Source organism: Ahaetulla prasina, chromosome 11, assembly GCF_028640845.1.
Source record: "Ahaetulla prasina isolate Xishuangbanna chromosome 11, ASM2864084v1, whole genome shotgun sequence".
Lineage (NCBI taxonomy): Eukaryota > Metazoa > Chordata > Lepidosauria > Squamata > Colubridae > Ahaetulla > Ahaetulla prasina.
This window is the reverse complement of record NC_080549.1, coordinates 24,906,375-24,930,048: the sequence shown is the minus strand read 5'-3', so window position 1 is coordinate 24,930,048 and position 23,674 is coordinate 24,906,375. Positions and strand designations below refer to the sequence as shown.

Genomic DNA, 23,674 nt, shown 5'->3' with positions numbered 1-23,674 from the left:
AACTTTCTACTATTGACCTCTCCCCATTCCTGAGAGGTCTGTAAGGGGCATGCATAAGGGCACAAGCGTGCCTACCGTTCCTGTTCTATTGTTTCCTTTTGTTATATCCAATTAATATAGTTATTACATACTCATACTTATATATATGCTTATATATTGTATAGTTATTTCATGCTTATGCTTATATATACTGTGTGACAAAATAAATAAAATAAAAATAAAAATAAATAAGACGATGTCCAAGGACTGATTCATCTTTGCAAATGGACCTTTTCCTTCTCTAGCACTTCCTGAATGAGCTATTTGGATTATTTTTTTTAAAAAAGGTTAAGAAAGTAGACGCGCCCCCTTCCCTAAAGTTTTGTATTTCTTTTTGGAAGGAGAACAAATGTAACCAGACTTTGCCTGGGGTGAAAATTGATTGCTGTGGGATGAAAGCATCAATTTAATCCCAAAATAATTCATAGCAGAATTTTTTGTAACAGAGAATAAAGATTTAATTTAGGTAGGTCTGTGTGGTAACTGCAGTTTGTTTGATATTCTGTTATTAGTAGACTAAGCAGTGTGGTGGCCTAGTGGTGAAGATGCTCACCTCCCACTCAGAAGGTTGAGAGTTCAATCCTAGTTAGCCGAAGACGTTTCTCTCTTAGGGTGCAAAGCTCTACATGGCATCAGAAAAGGCATCCAGCCAGTAAATACTCAGCTCCATTCAGTCCCCCCAACTTTACCCTGAATTAATGGATTACAAGGTTACAAAAAGGCAGTTTCTCTATTATTAGTAGACCATCCAGCTGGAGAAATGATCGATGTGCTTCAATCATTTCTCCAGATGCATAACCCAGAAGAAGATGAAGATGATGATGGTGATGGTGATGGTGATGTTAGATTGATATCTCACCTTTTCTCCAGGAGCTCAAGATACTGACGTGAGTGAAGTTCATCATCATCTTATTCTCAAAAGGAGAATCCAGTGAGGTAGTCATGGCTGAGATTTTCTGGCTCACAACCATTTGCTGAACTTCTGTGGTAAACTTGAACCCGCCTCTTTGCAATTCTAATCATTATGTCACACTAACTCTTTGTAATGCTTAATTACACCAAGGTGAAAATATTCTAAGTTAAGGTGAAAATATTCAGATGCATGGAAAGTGGTCCTGCAAATTATATTTAATTAACTTTCTATTAAATATGGCTTTTTCCTGCCTTATCTAGTTGTTCAGAGTACCACCAGCTTCTGGCAAAGTTTCTCCCCTTAACAGAATAACAGAGTTGGAGGGGACCTTGAGGTTTTCTAGTCTAAGCCCCTGCTTGAGCAGGGGACCCTACCATTCCAAACAAGTGGCTGTCTAGTCTCTTCTTAAAAGCTGCACAGTGATGGAGCACCCATTACTTTCTGGTGGCAAGCTGTTCCACTGGTTAATTGTTTTCACTGTCAGGAAATTTCTCCTTAATTCTAGATTGCTTCTCTTCTTGATTAGTTACTACCTGTTGCTTCTTGTCCTCCCTTCGGATGCTTTGAAGAATAGGTTGATCTCTCTTTACTCTGTAACAGCCTCTCAAATATTGGAACACTGCTTTCATGTCACCCTAGTCCTTCTTTTCACTGGATATACCCCATTCCTGTAAGTGTTCTTCATATGTTTTAGCTTATGTACATGGGCTTGATTGCATGGCATTCTGCCACATTAATTTGCATTCCCCAGCTTCAAGTTATTCTGCATTTCCATTGATGAAGTGTCCACAGATGTATTGCTATGCACCATCGTACCAGTAGTGTTTGCAGTCTGCTGTTCCAGCGTCCCTCACAGTTCATCTCCAATCTCTGTCCCTGAACCCAGGACACAGGAGCCGTCCCCTGTCGTCATGCTGTCATCATCCATCTCATTGCCACTGAGCCAGTGTTAACAATTACAGTTGTAGATGGATTTGTTCACTCGCCAAGGCTTATCTGTGCAAAAATGCTGTTCGCAAGTATGACAGCTGAAAATTATTAATGTGCTTAATTTGACTGTCAAGACAATAACATGCATTTTGCAAACACTTAATTGAAGAAATATTCTAATAGTTGTAAATAAATGAATAATCTGCTATTTATTTTTTAGAGTTCTATATTTATAGTCAGGAGCATTCAGGAGGGTTCAGAAAATCAAAATGACTGAGTGGATCTTTGATCCCATGACCAAGGCTGCTATCTTGACTTTGTTAGACACCCCCAACCCCCCCAACCCCCTGTCCTTCCTGGTGGATCCCTGATCACAGGGCTGGTGGCTGGATCAGACGGACTCACAGGATTGCCAGCACGGCTGAAAAATGAATGGCCAAGCCTTTTTTTGTGCCACCTGGGACAGACATATTTGAGCCTAGCTGTTGTGTCTTGCCCGCTCTCACTGCAGCCGGGGTCTGCTTATCTGCTTCCGAACGCTGAAGAATGTCCTCCCGGCCCCAGCCCTGGCTCCATGCCCAGACAGGCTGAGGAGGGGGCATCTCCCGGCCCCAGCCCTGGCTCCATGCCCAAGCAGGCTGCAGAGGAGGGAGCACCCCCCGGCCCCAGCCCTGGCTCCATGCCCAGGCAAACGGAGCAGCTAGACCCCTCCCCCTCCTCCACAGCATGTGAGCTTGAGGAAAGTTTATTTCCAACAGCTGCTGATTGGAGTGACCATCGCATCAGAAGACTGGATAGGCAGAGGCAACAGAAGGAAGGGAGGGGCAGGCCTTAATGAGTGCTGAGTCATGGAGCCACACCCCATGACCTATATAAAGGATCTGCTTTCTGGCAGTCTCTGAGTCAGGCAAAGTCGAACTTATCTTGCTGAAGTCACTTTCTGGTCTCCTGCCTGCTCTGAGGACTTTGCTAGGACTTTGGGCAGAGCTGCAGAGGCAAGCCTGATTCGGATTTCCCTGACCCGGCCGTCAGCGGAGGAGTGGGACACGACATCAGCAGTCAGGGAGTGGAAGCATAGATGTTTCAGACAATCTCTGAAGAAATCCAGCGTCTTCTGATCTTTAGAGTCATTTGAGAGCTGGGAGCCTTGTGATTCATACTTAACTGTAGTTGGTCATCAACGTCTCCAAGAAAGCAGGCAGCTTCAGGGATGGCCTCCTGGGTTGTTGTTTTTTTCTTATCTGCTGTTCTTGAAAACTGGCATCATTCTGTGCCATAAATGAAGCTCATTTTCTAAGGGCATCTGCAGAGTGGAATGGGGCAACTCGCCAAGGCCAACTCATCACAGTCAACGCGCCATGGCCAATTCACCACGGCCAACTCACCGGAGAACAATTCAACAATTCAATTATTTAAAATAATTTTTAAAATATTTTAATTTTTGTCATTCACATTTCATTCTGTCCCTCCTTTTGCATCTATCTTTAATGATTCTATTCCACTATTTCTTTGATATTAGTCTAATTTGGGGCTGTCAAACTCAATTTTATTGAGGGCCGCATCAGCGTTGTGTTTGACCTGGGCGGGAGGGGGGAGGGGAGGTGCCAGCTCAATGTCACTCATGTCGGGGGTGATATGACGACCTGTGAAGGCCCGAGCGCTGCCAGTGAAAACAGGCTCTCGAGCTCCATTTTTGGCTGTGACAGCCTCCTGCAACCCTCTGCCAGCAAAAACAGAGCTCGGGAGGGCCACACGTGGCAGAGGCACAGTGGGCCGGTCCTTTGCTGTTTCCAGGGTGGCCCCACGGACCAGATCTAAGCACCCCATGAGCTGGATCTGGCCCCAGCCCCTGGGCCTTGAGTTTTGACGTCCCTGGTGTAATTTTCAATTTCACCTATATTCCACTTTGCTTGCAGCTTGACATAGAATGGTGGGGGGGGTTGGATTGGAATGCAAGGATGGGGGGAATGGCCTCCAAGTATTGTTGATTCCCGTGAGACATAACTCCCCACCCTCCAGGACACCCCGAGCAGATGCCACAGCGTGGCTGGCTGGTTCCCAAAACAAAATAATGAAGTGATTGGATGGACGTAATGGACTTTGGGTGGCCAGTGTGGGAAGGGGAAATGAGCTATGCTTGCTTTTGGAAGCCCAGAGTAGGTTTTGCTTCTTCTGTGCCAATGTGGATTTATTCAGTAAAGATTATACTCTTGGTAAAATAATGTCCCAGGAGTTTTTCTGGATTCGCCAACTGGAGAGTTGACAGTAATTCTTGTCCCATGGTGAGTTCCCCCATGAATTACCCATGCTGAATTGTGGTAGACCCTTTGCAGAGAAATGGCTAAATAGGGTAAATAGTTTCAGGAGACATAGTTTTACTAGGATGTATTTTTGATGGCCAGGCATATCTTCTCCTCAGCTGTTCACTGGGCCTGAAAGACCAAGCCTGCACTATAGAACAGATTGTCTCGGCTCTTCATTCACACTGCAGATTTCTAGGTGCTGATGCTTAATTTATGGCAATGTGAGGCATGCGGTTTCTTCTTCAATTTTCTCCTTCACTTCAGTTGGGTGAAAGAGATTGGGCCTAATTTTTGTCTCCCACAGAAGAGAATTTCAGTGGAATCCTCAGGGCTGAAGAAGCTTCTCCTTGGTGATGAAGTGACCAGGGTGTTTCTTCTGTGTCTGTGAATGTTCTGTCTTTCATGGTAGAGTCTTCTCTCTAGAGGCCACAGATCCCCGAGCCTACCATGCTTCCACTCAATCATGGGGAGTGGGCGGTAAAGAAAGTAAAGACATCATGACACCACTCAGGAGGTAACACGAGGCTGGCTCCAGGGGATTATCAACGCTTCTTTGTTGGAAGGGGTCTTCCCTGCCGCCTTGAAAGAGGCGGTGGTGAGGCCCCTCCTCAAGAAGCCCTCCCTGGACCCAGCTATTTTGGGTAATTATCGTCCGGTCTCCAACCTTTGCTTTGTTGCGAAGGTTGTAGAGAGTGCTGTGGTGCGGCAGCTACCCCAATACCTGGATGAAGCTGTCTATCTAGACCCATTCCAGTCCGGCTTCCGACCCGGATACAGCACGGAGACAGCTTTGGTCGCGTTGGTGGATGATCTCTGGAGGGCCAGGGACAGGGGTTATTCCTCTGCCCTGATCCTATTAGACCTCTCAGTTGCTTTTGATACCATCGACCATGGTATCTTGCTGCGCCGGTTGGGGGGATTGGGAGTGGGAGGCACCGTGTATTGGTGGTTCTCCTCCTATCTCTCCGACCGGTCGCAGACGGTGTTGACAGGGGGGCAGAGGTCGACCGCGAGGTGCCTCACTTGTGGGGTGCCGCAGGGGTCGATCCTCTCGCCCCTTCTGTTCAACATCTATATGAAGCCGTTGGGTGAGATCATCAGTGGCTTTGGGGTGAGATACCAGCTGTACGCTGATGATACCCAGCTGTACTTTTCCACCCCGGGCCACCCCAATGAAGCTGTTGAAGTGCTGTCCCAGTGTTTGGAGGCCATACGGGTCTGGATGGGGAGAAACAGGGTCAAGCTTAATTCCTCCAAGACGGAGTGGCTGTGGATGCCGGCACCCCGATTCAGTCAGCTGCAGCCGCGGCTGACTGTTGGAGGCGAGTTACTGGCCCCAAAGGATAGGGTGCGCAACTTAGGTGTTCTCCTGGATGAACGGCTGTCTTTTGAAGATCATTTGACGGCCGTCTCCAGGAGGGCCTTCCACCAGGTTCGCCTGGTTTGGCAGTTGCGCCCCTTCCTTGATCGGGATGCCTTGTGCACAGTCACTCATGCACTCGTTACCTCTCGCTTGGATTATTGTAATGCTCTCTACATGGGGCTCCCCTTGAGGTGCGCCTGGAGGCTTCAGTTAGTCCAGAATGCAGCTGCGCGGGTGATAGAGGGAGCTTCGCGTAGCTCCCGTGTAACACCGCTCCTGCGCAGACTGCACTGGCTGCCTGTGGCCTTTCGGGTGCACTTTAAGGTTCTGGTTACTACCTTTAAAGCGCTCCATGGCTTAGGGCCTGGGTACTTACGGGACCGCCTGCTGTTACCTTATGCCTCCCACCGAACCGTACGCTCTCACAGAGAGGGACTTCTCAGGGTGCCGTCCGCCAAGCAATGTCGGCTGGCGGCCCCCAGGGGAAGATCCTTCTCTGTGGGGGCTCCTACCCTCTGGAACGAACTTCCCCCGGGTTTACGCCAAATACCTGACCTTCGGACCTTCCACCGCGAACTGAAAACACATCTATTTATTCGCGCGGGGCTGGCTTAAATTTTATTGGTTTAAATTTTTATTATTAATTTTAAGGGTTTTTTAGTTTTATATATTTTAAAGTTTTTAGGCCATTATATAATAAGTTTTTTAATTTGTATTTTAATTGTATATTGTATCGTCTGTTTTTACTCTGGCTGTACACCGCCCTGAGTCCTTTGGGAGAAGGGCGGTATAAAAATCGAATAAATAATAATAATAAATAATAATAATGAAAGGCCCTTTTGACATGCATTGCATTAAAAGAGAGATGATGTTTTGCTGATTATGGTGATCATTGTTGAAATCCATCCCTTTGGATGACTCAGCGAAACTCTTCCAAGGGGGCTTTTCCTAAGTCCTCGCCTTACAGCCATTCGTATAGTGAGTTTTTGAAGTTACAACAGCACTGCAATACGTGACTTATGACTGTCCCCATGTTTACAGCTGCTGCAGTATTCCCACAGTCATGTATCAAAATTCAGATGCCTGTCAATTGGCATTTATTTACAATCGTTGCAGCATCCCAGGGTCTCCTGACCACCATTTGCAACCTTCTCAACTGGCTTCTGACAAGCAAGGGTCCATGGGAGAAGCTGGATTTGCTTAACAACCACATGATCCACTTAAGAACCGCAGTGGTTTGCTTAACAACCAGGACCAAAAAGGGTCATTAAAATTGGGTGTGGCTCATTTAACAGCCTCCTTGCTTAGCAACGGAAATTCTGATCCCAGTTGTGGTTGTATTACCTGTAGGAGGGCTACTGTCTCCACTTAAGGGGAAACCAACCAAGCCCCACCTCCATGTGAAATAGTTGAGAAAGTCATTTGTTTTCTCAAAATCGGTCAGCCACCCAATTGTTGGAGAGAAACGTTTGAAAAATGATTTGCAGCCCGGAGGATAATGAATTTTTCGGTGTGCTCTCCAAACCAATAGGCATAGTGTGTGTGTGTGTGTGTGTGTGTGTGTAGGTGCATGTGTGTGTGATTCACAAGTCAAGTGTTCTGGCACTGTCGTGTCCCACTCCTCCGCTGACGGCCGGGTCAGGGAAATCCGAATCAGGCTTGCCTCTGCAGCTCTGCCCAAAGTCCTAGCAAAGTCCTCAGAGCAGGCAGGAGACCAGAAAGTGACTTCAGCAAGATAAGTTCGACTTTGCCTGACTCAGAGACTGCCAGAAAGCAGATCCTTTATATAGGCCATGGGGTGTGGCTCCATGACTCAGCACTCATTAAGGCCTGCCCCTCCCTTCCTTCTGTTGCCTCCGCCTATCCAGTCTTCTGATGCGAGGGTCACTCCAATCAGCAGCTGTTGGAAATAAACTTTCCTCAGGCTCACATGCTGTGGAGGAGGGGGAGGGGTCTAGCTGCTCCGTTTGCCTGGGCATGGAGCCACGGCTGGGGCCGGGGGGAGTGCTCCCTCCTCTGCAGCCTGCTTGGGCATGGAGCCAGGGCTGGGACCGGGAGGTGCCCCCTCCTCTGCAGCTTGTCTGGGCATGGAGCCAGGACTGGGGCCGGGAGGCATACATTCCTCCGTGTTCGGGAGCAGATAAGCAGACCCCGGCTGCGGTGAGAGCGGACAAGACACAACAGGCACCAAGATTGAGAAATCTGAAGAGCTTTCACTAAGATTTTGGCCTGGGGACACGGAACCTTCAGAAGAGACGCCTGGCTGCCTTTCCCCATTTCCTCCTGTCAAAGAGCAGAAGCTCCGGGCGGCTGGTGGAGAGGAGCTGCAAGAGGCCCAGAAGGACCTGCCGACTTCTCTGAGTCCTGGTTCTCCCCAGACCGCGTCCGTTGATGGGCCCTTGCTCTACACAAAGGGAGAAATTCCCAAATTCAGGTGGGTCTTTTTTCAGGGGAACCTAAGGAGGGATCTTCTAAAAGTGTGGCAAAAGACACCCCCATTTCAAATGGGAGGGTAGCAAAGCACACAGAATGGGTTCAGTTGCTTTTGCCAGTTAGGGTTGTACACCAAGCGGCTGGGGTCATACAGGTAGTCCTCGACTTACAGCAGTTCATTTAGTGACCATTTGAATTTACAACGGCACTGAAAAATGTGACCCATGGCCATTTTGCACACTTACGACTGTTGCAGCATCCCCATGGTTATGTGATCAGAATTTGAACGCCTGGCAACTGACTCATATTTATGACAGTTGCTGTGTTTGTTTCTTTGTTTGTTTGTTTACATTTATACCCCGCCCTTCTCCGAAGACTCAGGGCGGCTTACAGTGTATAAGGCAATAGTCTCATTCTATTTGTATATTTTTTTTTTACAAAGTCAACTTATTGCCCCCCCAACAATCTGGGTCCTCATTTTACCTACCTTATAAAGGATGGAAGGCTGAGTCAACCTTGGGCCGGGCTTGAACCTGCAGTAATTGCAGGCTGCTGTGTTCTAATAACAGGCTCTAACATCCTGAGCTATTCCGGTCCCAAGGTCATGTTGTGATCCTCTTTTGCGACCATCTGACAAGCAAAGTAATGTGGAAACCAGATTCACTTAACAACTGTGTTACTATCTTAACGACTGCAGTGATTCACTTAACAAATGTGGCAAAAAAAAGTCATAAAAAGGGGCAAAACTCACTTAACAAATTCCTCGCTTAGCAACATAAATTCTGGGCTCAGTTGTGGTCGTAAGTCGTGCTCACAGGCACTGTAGTTTGGCTTTCTCTTTGTACATAATGGATAGTGGGTAACCTACCACCCAAAGGTCTTAAACGTGCACATGGCAGCTCAGTATTGCAGCCCTCTACATCAGGGGTAGTTAAGATACACTTTTGTATCTCTGTTAGTAGTAAAATTTTCTAACCGCCCACCGGTTCCACAGTAATACTCTGTGTATCGTTGTCTGCGCATGTCTCTCATGCATCGTGGATTGGGTTTTGGGGGGGGGGCAGCTACCAGCTCCTTGTCTGCTACAGCTGGGTGGTCTGGGGGGAGATGAGCGAGCTATTCTGGGACGAGGCTCTTGTTTGCGGTCGCACTATAGCGCCATTTAGTTTCACTTACGTAACGTGAATTAAACTTATGCGCGGGCAATACAAATAGTATATTTTTAGAAATTTAAATTGTCACGGGGAATTTTATGAAAACTTAATGAAAATGTTTTTAAATAATGCTATGATTTTTTTAAAAAAAATCTATTAAATTAAAAAAAAGGAAAGTGCTTCAGTATCGGACAAAACCCCTCCCGCCCACCATGAAAGATGAAATGCCCACTAGTGGGCGGTAGGGATCAGGTTGACTACCATTGCTCTGCATGATGACTTCAGGCCACCAACCCTGAATGGCCTAATGTTCACATTTCCTCATCCCAATCTTTAAAAAAGAGGGAAAATGAAATAATAAGCCTGTGGAGAAGAGCTATCCTGCTCCCGAACCCCTGAAGAAGTTGAAAACTTTCTCTTAAAATATTTCCCTCGCCTTTTCAGGAATCGTACCAACTCATTGGAGTTCCTTCTGCAGCCCTGCAGAAGGCTGAAATATTGGATAGTGGCCTCCGATCCCCACGGCTTCATTTGACTGTTGTGTAACAATAGAAATAGCGCTAAACTTATGTACCACTTCCCAGTGCTTTACAGCCCTCTCTAAGGGGTCTTCAGAGTCAGCCTATGACTTTGCAATAGCAACAGCAGTTAAGATTTTTATACCGCTTCACAGTGCTTTACAGCAGGGGTCTCCAACCTTGGTCCCTTTAAGACTTGTGGACTTCAACTCCCAGAGTTCCTCAGCCAGCTTTGCTGGCTGAGGGACTCTGGGAGTTGAAGTCCACAAGTCTTAAAGGGACCAAGGTTGGAGACCCCTGCTTTACAGTCCTCTCTAACTGGTTTACAGCCTATTGCCCCAAACAATCTGGCTCCTCATTTTACCCACCTCGGAAGGATGGAAGGCTGAGTCAACCTTGAGCCGGTCAGGATCAAATTCCCAGCAGTGGGCAGAGTTAGTCTTCAATATACCAACCTGCCTTCCATTGAGGACCTGTATACTGCACGAATCAAGAAGAGGGCCGTGAAAATATTTACAGACCCCTCGCATCCTGGACATAAACTGTTTCAACTCCTACCCTCAAAACGATGCTATAGAGCACTGCACATCAGAACAACTAGACACAAAAACAGTTTTTTCCCGAAGGCCATCACTCTGCTAAACAAATAATTCCATCAACACTGTCAAACTATGTACTGAATCTGCACTACTATTAATTGTTTCATAGTTCCCATCACCAATCTCTTTCCACTTATGACTGTATGACTATAACTTGTTGCTGGCAATCCTTATGATTTATATTGATATATTGACCATCAATTGTGTTGTAAATGTTGTACCTTGATGAACATATCTTTTCTTTTATGTACACTGAGAGCATATGCACCAAGACAAATTCCTTGTGTGTCCAATCACACTTGGCCAATAAAAATTCTATTCTATTCTATTCTATTCTATTCTATTCTATTCTATTCTATTCTATTCTATTCTATTCTATTCTATTCTTTAAGACTTGTGGGCTTCAACTCCCAGAGTCCCTCAGCCAGCAAAGCTGGCTGAGGAACTCTGGGAGTTGAAGTCCACAAGTGTTAAAGGGACCAAGGTTGGAGACCCCTGCCTTAGATCAAATCTTGGAATTTTTCTTATTTTTCAGAATTCTGGGAGTTGAAGTTGCCAAGGTTGGAGACCCCCTGCTCTATTCTGTGTTTCTCAACCATGGCAACTTTAAGATGTGTGGACTTCAACTCCCAGAATTCTGAGAGTTGAAGTCCACACATCTCAAAGTTGCCAAGGTTGAGAAACATTGCTCTATTCCAAAGTAATTGACTGCCTTTTCCAAATGTCTGTTTTTAGCTTTTGAACATGGAAAAAAGTTGGATTGGAGTAGGAGGCAAGGAATTATTTCAAAACAAATAGAGGCTAGAATTCTAACCACAGAAATGTAATTTGAACCAGTTGTCCTGAAAAATCAAAATTCTCACCATCTATAAAACAACATTTTTTCCTACGTCACTTCTACCTCAAGGGAGAGCAACCTTTTTGGCAGCCTGGAATCTAATATTATTTGAGTCCAGAAACAAGAGCATTGGGAAAGATTTCTTGGTTTTGCTTAACGATACCATGTGAAGTATATTTTGTGAATTTACAACACTGTTTCTTGCCAGGGGCATCCAAGAGATGTATGAACAGATGATCATCTGTAATTTGTGTAAAACCAATCTGTTTTACACATATTATGCATAAAACATATATAGAAAAAGCATGATACTGCCATGGCAATTTTTTAATACATTAAAGGTAGTCCTTGACTTACAACTGTTCATTTAGTGACTGTTTGAAGTTACAATGTCACTGGAAAATTGGACTTATGACCGTTTTTCACACTTACAACTGTTGCAATATTCCCATGATCACATGATCGAAATTCAGACACCTGGCAACTGAGTCATTTTTATGATGGTTGTTGCAGTGTCCTGGGGTCATGTGATCACATTTTACACCCTTCTGACAAGCAAAATCAATGGGGAAGGCGGGTTCATTTAACAATCATGCTACTAACTTAACAACTGCAACCATTTATTTAACAACTGTGGCAAGAAAGGTCATAAAATGGAGCAAAAGTCATTTGACAAATGTCTCACTTAGCAACATAAATTTTGGGTGCAATTGTTGTCATAGGTCAAGGACAACCTGTACACAAAATCAGAGGGACCGATGCAATTTTGAGCAACTGTAATCACAGGTGCTCCAAGCCCCACCCCCCAGTGCAAGGGATCACCCAGAAGGGTGACCACCCTTATCCAGAAGGAAAACCAAAGTTACACAAATGCCATTATTTCATCAGAAGAGTTAGAGCAAATGGCCATACATTTAACATTTGATACATATGAGGGTTCTAGGAAGCAGACAAATTGCTCAGAGGAGAAAGGAAAAACCTTTGGAAAGAACAATTTTTACACAAACTTTACACTTCTCTGTTGAAAAAAAGTCACAAAGAACATTTAAGCATTCTTTACAAAAGTAAAGGGTGTCACACAAGTTGGTTGTGTAGGAATGCAATCAGACTTCATGGAACACGCTTAGATCATGCTGGGATAATTTCACCTCTGGGAGACAATGGGATCCGAAGGGCTTTTCCTGCTGATAAATGTTGAGATTGAACATTGCAACCCCAGGTGTGTATGAACTGGGGAAGGAAAATACAGGATTGTGGCTCAGCTTCCCTAACAACTTTTGATAAGCTTCTGTTTTTAGTTTCTTGGCTTAACAGGTGCACCACAAGCTGTACAGCAGAGACAACTAGCCCAGAAATACAAGACTGCAAAGGGCAGGGTTGAATGGTTTGATCTTCTTTGGTTTGATGGGATGCTTGGGGAAATTTTAAAGGGCAAAAGCCTCTTTGTAGAGAAGGGGTCCCCAAACTTGGCAACTTTAAGACTTGTGTACTTCAACTCCCAGAAGTCCACAAGTCTTAAAGCTGCCAAGTTTGAAGACCTCTGTTGTAGAGGCTTAAGGCACTTCTTATAGGCTGGAACTCCATCCTGCCTGAGATACATCTGACTCCAGGGGTGAAATCCAGCAGGTTCTGACCGGTTCTGGAGAACTGGTAGCAGAAATTTTGAGCAGTTTGGAGAACCAGCAAATACCACCTCAGGCTGGCCCCAGGAGTGGGGTGGGAATGGAGATTTTGCAATATCCTTCCCCCTCGAGTGGGGAGGGAATGGGGATTTTGCAGTATCCTTCCCCTGCCACGTCCACCAAGCCACCTCACAGAACTGTCATCCTCACAGTAAAAAAAATAAAAATGGATTTCACCCCTGTTGTAATTCCCTCCTGAACCAAGCTCAGAAGAGATCTGGCAATTCAGACCTTGAGTGGGTGGTCGGTCCTGCCAGTTTGATTGTCTTTGATGGCAGTAACTCTTACGGTGGTTGGTTGATTGATTTTAATTACAGTGTATACTTGTTTTTGTTGAATGCCACCCAGGTTTGTTGTGGAGCTGTGTGGCCTTACACATTTCTAAAATTAAAAAAACAAACAAACATAAAATACATTTACTTGTCTGGGGAGTTTTAAGGGGAAAATGAATCCTTTTAGTTTCTAGAAGCCTTAAAACTTCCATTTTGCCCCTTCTCTTCCTATAATGGGCCAAGACATTGTGATATCATTAGTAAAACTGCCTGTTGCCTTCAGCAAAAACAAGGGGGGGGGATGCCTTCCCCACCCCCCCAGCCCGCCTGAAAAGGGTTGCATTTTCTGCCTTAGGACTTAGAATATCTGAATGTCATCAATGGTTTACTCCAGAGGTCTCCACCCTTGGCCACTTTAAGACTTGTGGACTTCAAGTCCTAGATTCTGGGAGTTGAAGTCCACAAGTCTTAAAGTGACCAAGGGTGGAGACCTCTGGTTTACTCAACAAGTTCCATGGCTATATCTTAGATCCCTGAGCAGGAGACATATAGAAAACCTGCAGAGATTTTTTTTAAAAAAAAGAAAAACCTGGAATCAGTGGATTGTTGGCAAACTATACAGCAACAGATGGCACATATTTTTAATGTGTGCTTTATAACTTGCCAGAGTACAAGACTATAAAATCTCTGCATTAAGGGGTGGAAACTAGTGATATTTACTGCTGGGACACAGTGGGCATCCATGGAGAACCCAATGGAAGCATCTGAAGAAAGTTCAGCCATCCGTTGGGTTATTCCCTATTGCAGTTTCTCAACCTCAGCAACAAAGACAGGTGGACTTCAACTCCCAGAATTCCACAGGCAGCACAGCCTAAGTCCACATATCTTGAAGCGGCTGAGAAACTCAGCTCTACTGCTCTATAACTGATTCTCTAAGGAATCAAAATACCCCCAAATATGGATCATATCTAACCTTATTACACAGAAGGAATGGTGTTCCACAGGGCCAGATTCACTGACCACTCATTGTAGTTCAAAGCAAACTGTTGACTGACACATGGGGCATGTGGGGGATGGGAGGTGAGATAAAATCCTTCCTTTTTCGACCATTGAAGATTTCCTTCTCCAGCCCCCAAATCCTAAGATCAAGTTCTGTCCGCTTTTCTTCTGGGCTTTAGAACAGCTTCAGGAGGAGTGGATTTGGGATGAATCCACAGAAGAGAGGGATGGTTGAAACTTCCATCAGTGGTTCTTTGGGAGATATGAAAATGGACCACACTTTTAACTGATGGCTGTACACCCGCATTTAGCATCAGTACAGGGTCGTATTTTTCAACAGTAGATGCTTTAAGATGTCTGGACATCAGCTCCCAGAATTCCCCAGCCAGTGAATTGTGGGAGTTGAAGTCCACAGACGTCTTAAAGTTGCTAAGGTTGAGAAACAATCTTAGGACAATGGTCTCCCAATTTGGCAACTTTAAGATTTGTGGATTTTAACTGCCAGAATTCACGGTATAACTGGCTGGGGATGTCTGGGAGCTGAAGTCCACAAATCTTAAAGTTGCCAAACTGGGAGAACCCTGTTATAGGGTATGTAGGACTGGCCCAGTTGTTCTTCCCAGTTAAACTCAACTCTCATGAGTTCACAGCATATGGTCAGACACCACATGGACATGAGGTCTGAGCCACCGTTAGGGGACTGGGAGGTTATCACTTCCATGGTGCACAGCAGGGATCAGCATCAGTTTAGCCATGTTTGGGATGGGATCCCAACCATTTTTTTACCCTGTAATCTATTTATCCATCCAATTTATCCATCCATTTTTTTCCTGTAATCTATACAGTCAGAGGGAAATATGTGGAAAGGAAAAGGGAACAGAGCTGCTAAGGCAATCTAGTTTTTGCTAGTGTTAAGGGAGATGAACGTATTTTTTGATTCTTGTTCAGATGACACAGCTGACTAGGGAAAATAACATTAGTCTTCAACTACACGTAGTCCTCCACTTACAACCATTTACTTAGTGACCATTTGATGTTTTGACAGCACAAAAAAACAGCAACTTATGAAGACCCTCACACTTTTGATTGTCACAGTGTTCCCATGATCACAATTGGGGCATTTTGTTATTGGCATCTATTTATGACACTTGGCGTATCCCAGGATCATGTGATTGTCATTTGCAATTTTCCCTGTTCAGGTAGTCCTCGACTTAAGACCATAAGTGACCCCAAAATTTCTCTTGTTAAACGAAATACTTAACTTTTGCCCCATTTTACTGTCTTTCTTGCCACAATTGTCAAGTGAATCATTGCAGTTGATAGTTCTTAAGTGAATCTGGCTTCCCCATTGACTTTGCTTGTCAGAAGGTTGCAAAAAGGGACCAGGACACTGCAACCGTCGTAAGTATGAACCGGTTGCCAATCAATTGACTGTTGATCATGTGACTATAGGGATGCTACAAAGAGCGTAAGTGTGGAAAATGGTCGTAAGTTCTATTTTTCAGTGGAGTTGTAATTTTGAACGGTCCCTAAACGAACTGTTATAAGTCGAGGTCTACCTGTAGCTTCTGTCAAGCAAAATCAATGGGGCAAGCTGGAGTGGCTGAACAGCGTCAAGATTCACTTAACAATGCAGTTATTTACTTAACAGTGGCAAAAGAGGTTGTAAAATTGGGTACAACTCCCTTAACAACTGCCTTGTTTAGTGATGGAAAGTCTGCTCCCCACTGTGGTCATAAGTCGAGGACTACCTATAGATGGTAATGAAGAATGCAGGTCCTGAATAAGGTCAAAACCCAGTAAATCTCCATTCCAGGAATGATTTGGGAAACTGGGAAATTAGAAGCCAATTGGGAAAGGAGCTGACACTTCGTTACAGCTCACGACAAGAGACCTTTGACAAGCCTCCATTTACCTGGACGCTGTCAACAAGCCAGGTTAATGTTTTGCATTTTTTTTCTCCCTCCTGGGTTGTTTTCAGACCCTTAAGAAAGAGAGAAAATGTTCCTTCCCCAAATGGAAGGGCCATGGGCTCCTTCCTCTGTAATAAGGTAATTAGAGCCTCAGTTTCCTCATCTGCAACCTTTGGTATAAATGTCCGCTGGTTTTTTTTTCTTCCAGCTTCCTTTCTTGAAACAATTACATTGGAAACCAAGCAAGCCCTGCAATGAAATCCCCTCCCCCCCAAGTAAGAGAATCGGAGCTTCATCTTTCGGGTCTCCAAAAGAGCAGCATCAGTGTTTTCAACTGGGTCTCTCAACTGTATCCATAAATGAGGAATTATTCTTCCTTTTGAGATTCATTTAATATGCAAAAGAAATCAAACAAAGAATTCACAATTCAACGGAACTGGAAGGGGAGAAAAAAAACCTAATTATTTGTTTGGGGACAGATTTTAGGGAGACAGGAGAAAAGGGCTGAACTTGCTGGTTGAAAAGAAAACTTTTCAGAAAAGGATTCAAAATCCACCCGTTCAGCTCTTGTCCTTCTGTCTCCATCAGTATATATTAATTTATATATTAATTTATATTTCTGGGAATTTGGCAGCTTCACAATTCGCTCCGGATGGAGTTTCCAGTGAATTTAAGCTCACTGTCAGCAAAATAACTAAGTTTGGCTACAGAATCTATTTTGGGGGGGAGAGGAAGTAGTCCGACACAATCTATTAAAATGTCATCACAGTCATCTATGCATAATCCACTAATGTGCTAACTGGAAAAAAAAATCACAGCTGGGACATAAATGTGGGAACAATGAGAATGTTCAGTAGGAAAGAAAGAGGCAAAGGAATCTCAAATTCAACTTGAAAGCCCAGAATTTGATCAGGACCAACCAACAGAGTGATTTTCTGTTATCATACAAGAGGTGAAGTTCTTCTTTCAAAAGATCTCGGCTCAGACGGGGATCAGAAAACGCTGCTGGTGACAGGATGGGTAACCAAGCCAGAGTTTTACAATGTAGCTCCCTCTGTGGTTGGAGAACCAGGGAGGAGTTCTCCATTTGGGACCATCTCTGAACCCAACATCTTGTCTTTCCCCGAATCCAGTCGTTTCTTCTTGAGCTGACACTGATGGATGAAGGGAACAAACGCAAGAATGAGACCTCCAATTATTGGAGGAACTCCAGCAAAGTAGAAGGCAAGCTGGTAATTTCCAAAATGGTCATGAAGGAGTCCTAAAAAAGAGGAAAAGCAAGTAACATATAATGAAAAGTGAAGTTGGAGAAGGCTTCTGCCCTTGAGTTATGAAATCTTAGCAACTTCATTGCTGTTTTTTATACCCAAGGATATAGAGGGAAAAGAAAAAGAATTCTGGACTTCAATAACTATTTGGATTTAAAATTTGAACTAAGAAACCAGGATTCTACCTTCGTGGCAGTTCTCAGCTGCAAGGACCAAGCTAAAAGGATGTTGGCCAGATCAAGCAAGAACCTTTTATCTATGGAGATTCTCAGTCATCCAGTTCATGGTTATCCCAAAGGTGCTTTTTCAAAAGGCAACTGGACTTTGTTCAGTTCTGACTGAAGGTGCAAATGGAAGGATTTATATTCCTTGCAGTCCTCTGGTCGTTAGCACTCTCTCTGAGAGTGGTTGAGGCACTTGGAGGTTTCTCTGTGCCCTCAGAGTCACCTGAATAGTGCAAATGGGTCTGTGTGGAGCCTTCTTGGAACTGCTGTATGAGCAGCTCTTTCCACTCTTTCGACTTCTGACCTGTGCTGCTAGACTACAACAATCCTCTTCATCAGGTGAGACATCCACTGACTTAGCTGGCTGAGGGATGGAAGTTGTAGTCCCACATACAGGAATGGCTGAGTTAAAATATATCAAGTGGCATTTCATGACCTCTGAAAAAACTTTTCTGGTCTTCACAGCTAAATGGCTCTGCTGTTAAAGACTTCCTTATTCTTCTTGTAAGGGCTGAAGATGGCAAGATGGGAAGAAAAGCCAGACATAACAATGTCAAGCTAAGAAAAGAACAGCTAAGAATCCACTGATTTAGAAAGGTGAATGAAAAAGAACTAGGATTTAAAACTTGGATCCTAACACACATGTACACACAGAGGAGTTAATTCCTGTGTTCTACAGAAGGCTAATATCGTTTCTGTCTTATTTACAATAAAAGCAATTTATCTGACTGAGCTGTGTATCCTTGAAGTTTCTACAGTGAGCCACTGGGTGACAAGTCAGGTTTCCGGAGAAAGGAAAATTATTGATGGTTCTGATATAAAATCTGACAATTTGCCATCAACTCCTTGATTCTTTTTTAAAAAAATGCCCTGGTTTTAATTGGAGGCATTCTGAATTAAATGATTTTTTAAAATTGTTCATAGCATCAAGCAGTTCTGAGCCTTGAATTCAATGTAAAGTCTTTCATTTAGACTTTATTTGGGCTTTAGACTTTATATAAATAAAGTCTAAATAAATAAATAAAATAGACTTTATTTAGCTTTCAATGGGATTTAATAAAAAAAATATCGTTAAATGTTACTTATTCTAAATTCAGATGACCAGTTGGGAAGGAGGCAGTCTGATTTTTCAAGAGTACAAATTATTCCCAGAACAAGAGGTACAATTGGCCAAGAACTTTCCAGCTGCAACACTTCTTGTGCAAAATCTTTTGATCTTTTTAATCTGGGAAAATGAGACTTTATTGAGCAACATTTGGCTATTTTCTAAGCAGTAAAATAATCTGGGCCTCCTGATAGTTGCCAAATTATATAGTTGCCAAATTATATATTTACACAGTGGCCAACAACATTATTTATTACCACTTATGAACCTCATTACAGGGTTTTAGAGGTTTTTCTTATACAAGTTGAAGCACAAAAAAATTGATGGAGGTTAGTATTAGCCTGAGAAATGAATAATTAGTTTAAAACTACTTCTGTTGGCTGGTGGGATAATGCATTCCAAGCTCACTTTTAGATGTTTTGCTAAATTACTAGAGGTATTGGTAACATCTTCCTGCCCAAATCGTCAAGCTAGAAAATGCTCTCACCTGCAATTGGTGGGCCAACTGACATGGGAATGGCCATGAGTCCCAGGAGATAGCCAATGGCTTGAGAAGCCTCCATGGGCCCAACCAGCTCAAAGGCAATGGGGGCCATAATGGTGATGAAGAGTCCATCACAGAGTCCAAGGAAGAGGCAGACGACAATCACCCCCCAAAATGCTTGGCACTGTAGCAACATCATGCACATGACACCCAAGATGATGAAGGACGCAACCTGAGGAGTCAAAACAATGAAACTGTTTAGACAACCAAGACAAATGTGGAGGAGTTACCTAAACAAAGGGGCTGAGAGCATCAGTGAATGGCACACTTAACAAGTGATTTGTGGAAGTGACGTCTCTCTCTTTTTCTCTCTCCCTCATGCAAGTATTCAAACTCACACAAGATTTCTGACATCTCATCCCTGAGATTTCATGCGAAAATGCAACACTGTCATTCTTGCTTGAGAACGTGTGGGATTCTGGTACTCTCACCTGCCATTTCAGCACATTTTGACATCGTCACCTGAAGTCACTGAAATCTCACCATTTCATCCGTATTCATTTTCAAACTGGACACTGACATTCTGCAAATGCTACTTCAGATTGTTGCAGAAATCTTACCATATTTGATTAAACAAACAAACAAATACAATGTCTTCCCCATCTCTGGTTAAGGAGGATGAACACCTTAGGCTATATCCACAGACGATGTTTAGAGAGTATGGTCCACTTTCTAGACTTTCTAATCTGGGGGGGGGGAGGGCAGGATTCCCCCAATCTTTTCATGGATGCTCAATTCTACATGCAAGTTGGCTGGGCAACCATTGGGTTTAAAACTCACTTTGAGTCTAGACGTGTGTGGTTATGCCAAGATGATTAAACTTCTTTGTAAGAATATAAATATTATCTTCCACTTTGGTTTAGTTAGCTCTTCCATTCCTAAGCCCCTGAACATCTCCCTTCCTTCCCATGTCTCATTTTCTCTTCTGGTTTTCCCAAAGGTCCTCTCCTTGGTAGCAAATTAGCCAGGGCGCTTAAGATTTGACAACTGGACTACTTTGGTTCAATGTCTCAGGCCCCACAGCATTCAGAGACAATGTGCTCTAGATATTCGAGATGCTAAGTTTCAAAAGCTAAGTTCATAAGGCTAAATTTCAAAGAAGGTTTTGGAAGCAACCAAGAGGAGAAAGTTGGAAGGTGATAGCAACTCTTTTGCCATCCCCTTGCTCTTAGCAAAGTGCTTGCGTGCTAACCCCATTATAGGGATTCTTAAAGAGTTGTTTCCATCCATTAAATATACTTTTCCTCTATTTAGATCATCTCAAATCTCTGTCATGCTTCCAACTTTACAACATAGTCTCCTTGGCAATGAATGGAAGGTCAGCTCTAGGCCAAGGCTGAAGTTTTGGAAAGCTAATTTTTCCCTTCAGACTTTTATAAGGTTCACAAATGGCTTATTTCTACTGATATTTTTTTTAACGAATTACATAAAATAACCTGGTCCTTCCAGCCAGCGAGAAAGACTCCCACTATTGTCAGCCTGCAGAACATCCCGAGCTCAGATCTGACTTTGGGAGTTGAGGCCACACAAATCCTCCACTATCTGAACTAAAGATGGCTTGGAATAAGACCATTTCTGCTGGGCCTGTAGAAATTTTGTGGTATCAAATGTCAATATGTGTCCCTAGGTTGGTTGAAGATCTACATAATCCTGCTTCTTTCCTTCCATTTAATCATGTCTGACTGCCTGGATAAGCTCCTGCAGTGTTCTTGTCAAGGTTTTTCAAATATAGTTCATCTTTGCCTCCTTCCTAGGGCTGAGAGAAGGACTGACCCAAGACCACCCAACTGTCCCTCTGCCTAGGACTGGACTAGAATGCATAAGTAGACTGACACCTTAACCAAACCCCTGGCTGGCTCTTATACAGTACTGCATGCTCAGCTTAATTAAGTTTCTTGGCTAATGTTATCTGGTTACTTATGGTAGAATGGACAGTATAAATGGGAAATTGTGAGAATCAGTTCATTTGAAGAACTTCACTGTTTCTCTGTACCCAGATCAAAAACAATGCAGCATTAAAAGGCTCTTCTGGTCACCAGGTCTGGTCTGCACTTCACAGCTGCTTTTATTACCTTCCTATCTTCCTTTTCTCTGAGAGTTCAAGAAGACATAGATGGAGGGAACATCTCTCTAACTTTACTTCTGCAAGAGTCCCATGAGGTGATTTGAGTAGACAGTCTCCCAGTCAGGTCTATCATGACTCTAGACTAGGCCCAGCATCTTAATCCCTCCCCTGCATTGCCTTTTGAATGAATAATAAATGTGCTATCTCTACTCTGATTGATTGACATGAAGACTAGCCTATTGGACAGTCCAACCGTCAATCTCTTCTCTCCTTCTATGCCAGTGAGAAAACAGGCTACCAAAATAATATTACCACAACATTGGGTAAAATGGCAAATCCAACTAGATTGTGTATGCTTATGCACATATTTTATTATTTATTTATTTGTAATATTTATTGGCTGGCCATCTTACCACTCTGAATGAACATGTGTAAATATGACAAACATATAGTTGCACTTTTGCCTCACCACACATTTATTATTTATTATTTGAGGACCCAGATTGTTGGGGGCAATAAGTTGACTTTGTATATAATATACAAATGGATGAAGACTATTGCTTGACATAGTGTAAGCCGCCCTGAGTCTTCGGAGAAGGGCGGGATATAAATGCAAATAAAAAAAAAAAATTATGAGACTTTTAGTTGAGGTTTAGGACTTTTGTAGGGATCCTGTCAAGACTGATTCACACTTTCATCTACATTTTTCCTTCACTCACAGCTTAACAATAAGAGGGAGGGTGGTGGCTGGAATGCAAGGGAGGTAAAATGGTATTCAAGCATCCATCAGCACCTAGGAAATTGCTGGCATCCCAAGGACAAACCCTGCAGATGTCTCAGTGGGGCCGGCTGGTTTCATAACGAAATGGACAGAAGTAATTGGTGGACGTAATGGACTGGGGGGGGTATGGGAAGAGGGGGAATGCTTGCTTTTGTGCGAGAAAAAAACAGAACTGGTTTCGCTTTTTCTGTGCTAATGTGGTTTCTTCATTAAAGTTGTATACTCTTAGTATTCTTTCTTTCTTTTATGTACACTGAGAGCATATGCACCAAGACAAATTCCTTGTGTGTCCAATCACACTTGGCCAATAAAAAAAAAAATTCTATTCTATTCTATTCTAAAATAATGTCCCAGGATTTCTATTTTCTGGATTCATCAACTGGAAAGGCTCAAATGAAATTGCAAAAATAATAGTAATTCTAACATAATTTTTAAAAAACTGGATTCAGGAGAGGGAGAGGAGAAAGGAAAGTGAAGGAAATCCAAGCATATCTTTATTGTCCTGGAGGCTGGCCATTTTATAGAATAGAATAGAATTTTTTATTGGCCAAGTATGATTGGACACACAAGGAATTTGTCTTGGTGCATATGCTCTCAGTGTACATAAAAGAAAAGGTACGTTCATCAAGGTACAACATTTACAACACAATTGATGATCAATATATCAATATAAATCATAAGGATTGCCAGCAACAAGTTATAGTCATACAGTCATAAGTGGAAAGAGATTGGTGATGGGAACAAGATTGGTGATGGGATAGCAAGGTGATAATGCTAATATTCTCTTCTGGCATATTAATATTTCCAAAAGAGTATTTATTTGTTTCTGTTCCCTTGAGTTCACAGGCCCATAAGAAAAAAAAAAGAGAACTTCATTTCCCAGCAGACAGTGGGCTCTGCTCTTTTTTTTATTATTTACATTTATATCCCGCCCTTCTCCGAAGACTCAGGGTGGCTTACAGTGTGTAAGGCAATAGTCTCATTCTATTTGTATATTTACAAAGTCAACTTATTGCCCCCCCAACAATCTGGGTCCTCATTTTACCTACCTTATAAAGGATGGAAGGCTGAGTCAACCTTGGGCCTGGTGGGGCTTGAACCTGCAGTAATTGCAGGCTGCTGTGTTCTAATAACAGGCTTCTTTACAGCCTGAGCTATCACGGCCCCTGTTCTGAATTGTTGGAGTAAGTAAGAGAGCTTTCTATAAAGTTCTGACAGTGTTTCCCAGCCTTAACCATTTTAATATATGTGGACTTCACAAAAGACCCCAACCAGGAATGGCCAGGGTATTCTGGGAGTTGAAGTCCACGTGACTTAACAAGGGGAAAGGCTGGGAAACACTGCTGTGTAACCTAAACACTATGGTGACTATGCACAGTTGTTTGCTCAAACCTTAAAAGGAGGCATGTGCTAAGCCTCCACAGAACTCAGGGCAATAAGAATCTTAGAGAGAGAAGATAACATACAAATGCAATCAGTAGCCACTTCTTTACTTCTTGCATTTTCTCTTTTATTTTCTCTTTTATTTCTTTACTACTTATTCACTACCTTTTTTTACTTTCCTTTCTTTCTCCTTTAAATATTGTTTTATCTTGCAAAAATGTTTTTAATAAAAATAAATAAATCAGGACATAAGAGACGAAGGAGACACTTAGAGCAAACTTAAGCTGTGTCTTCTCTGACCTTCATTAAAGCAAATTTGTGCTCTGCAGAAGGATTCCAGAACAGACA

The 23,674-nt window shown here is 43.3% G+C and overlaps 1 protein-coding gene across 1 annotated transcript in view; it reads right to left on the bottom strand.

Moving 5' to 3' along the window:
* Nucleotides 1-11,693: 11,693 nt before the first annotated feature.
* Nucleotides 11,694-23,674, bottom strand: part of SLC16A2 (solute carrier family 16 member 2) — an 87,368-nt gene continuing 75,387 nt past the window's right edge. Inside the window, exons 5-6 of the mRNA XM_058196803.1 lie at nucleotides 19,041-19,269; nucleotides 11,694-17,217 (exon numbers count right to left, since the gene is read on the bottom strand). Of these exons, the coding sequence (XP_058052786.1) occupies nucleotides 16,994-17,217; nucleotides 19,041-19,269 (453 nt within the window). The 3' untranslated portion in view covers nucleotides 11,694-16,993. The remainder of the gene's footprint in view (nucleotides 17,218-19,040; nucleotides 19,270-23,674) is intronic.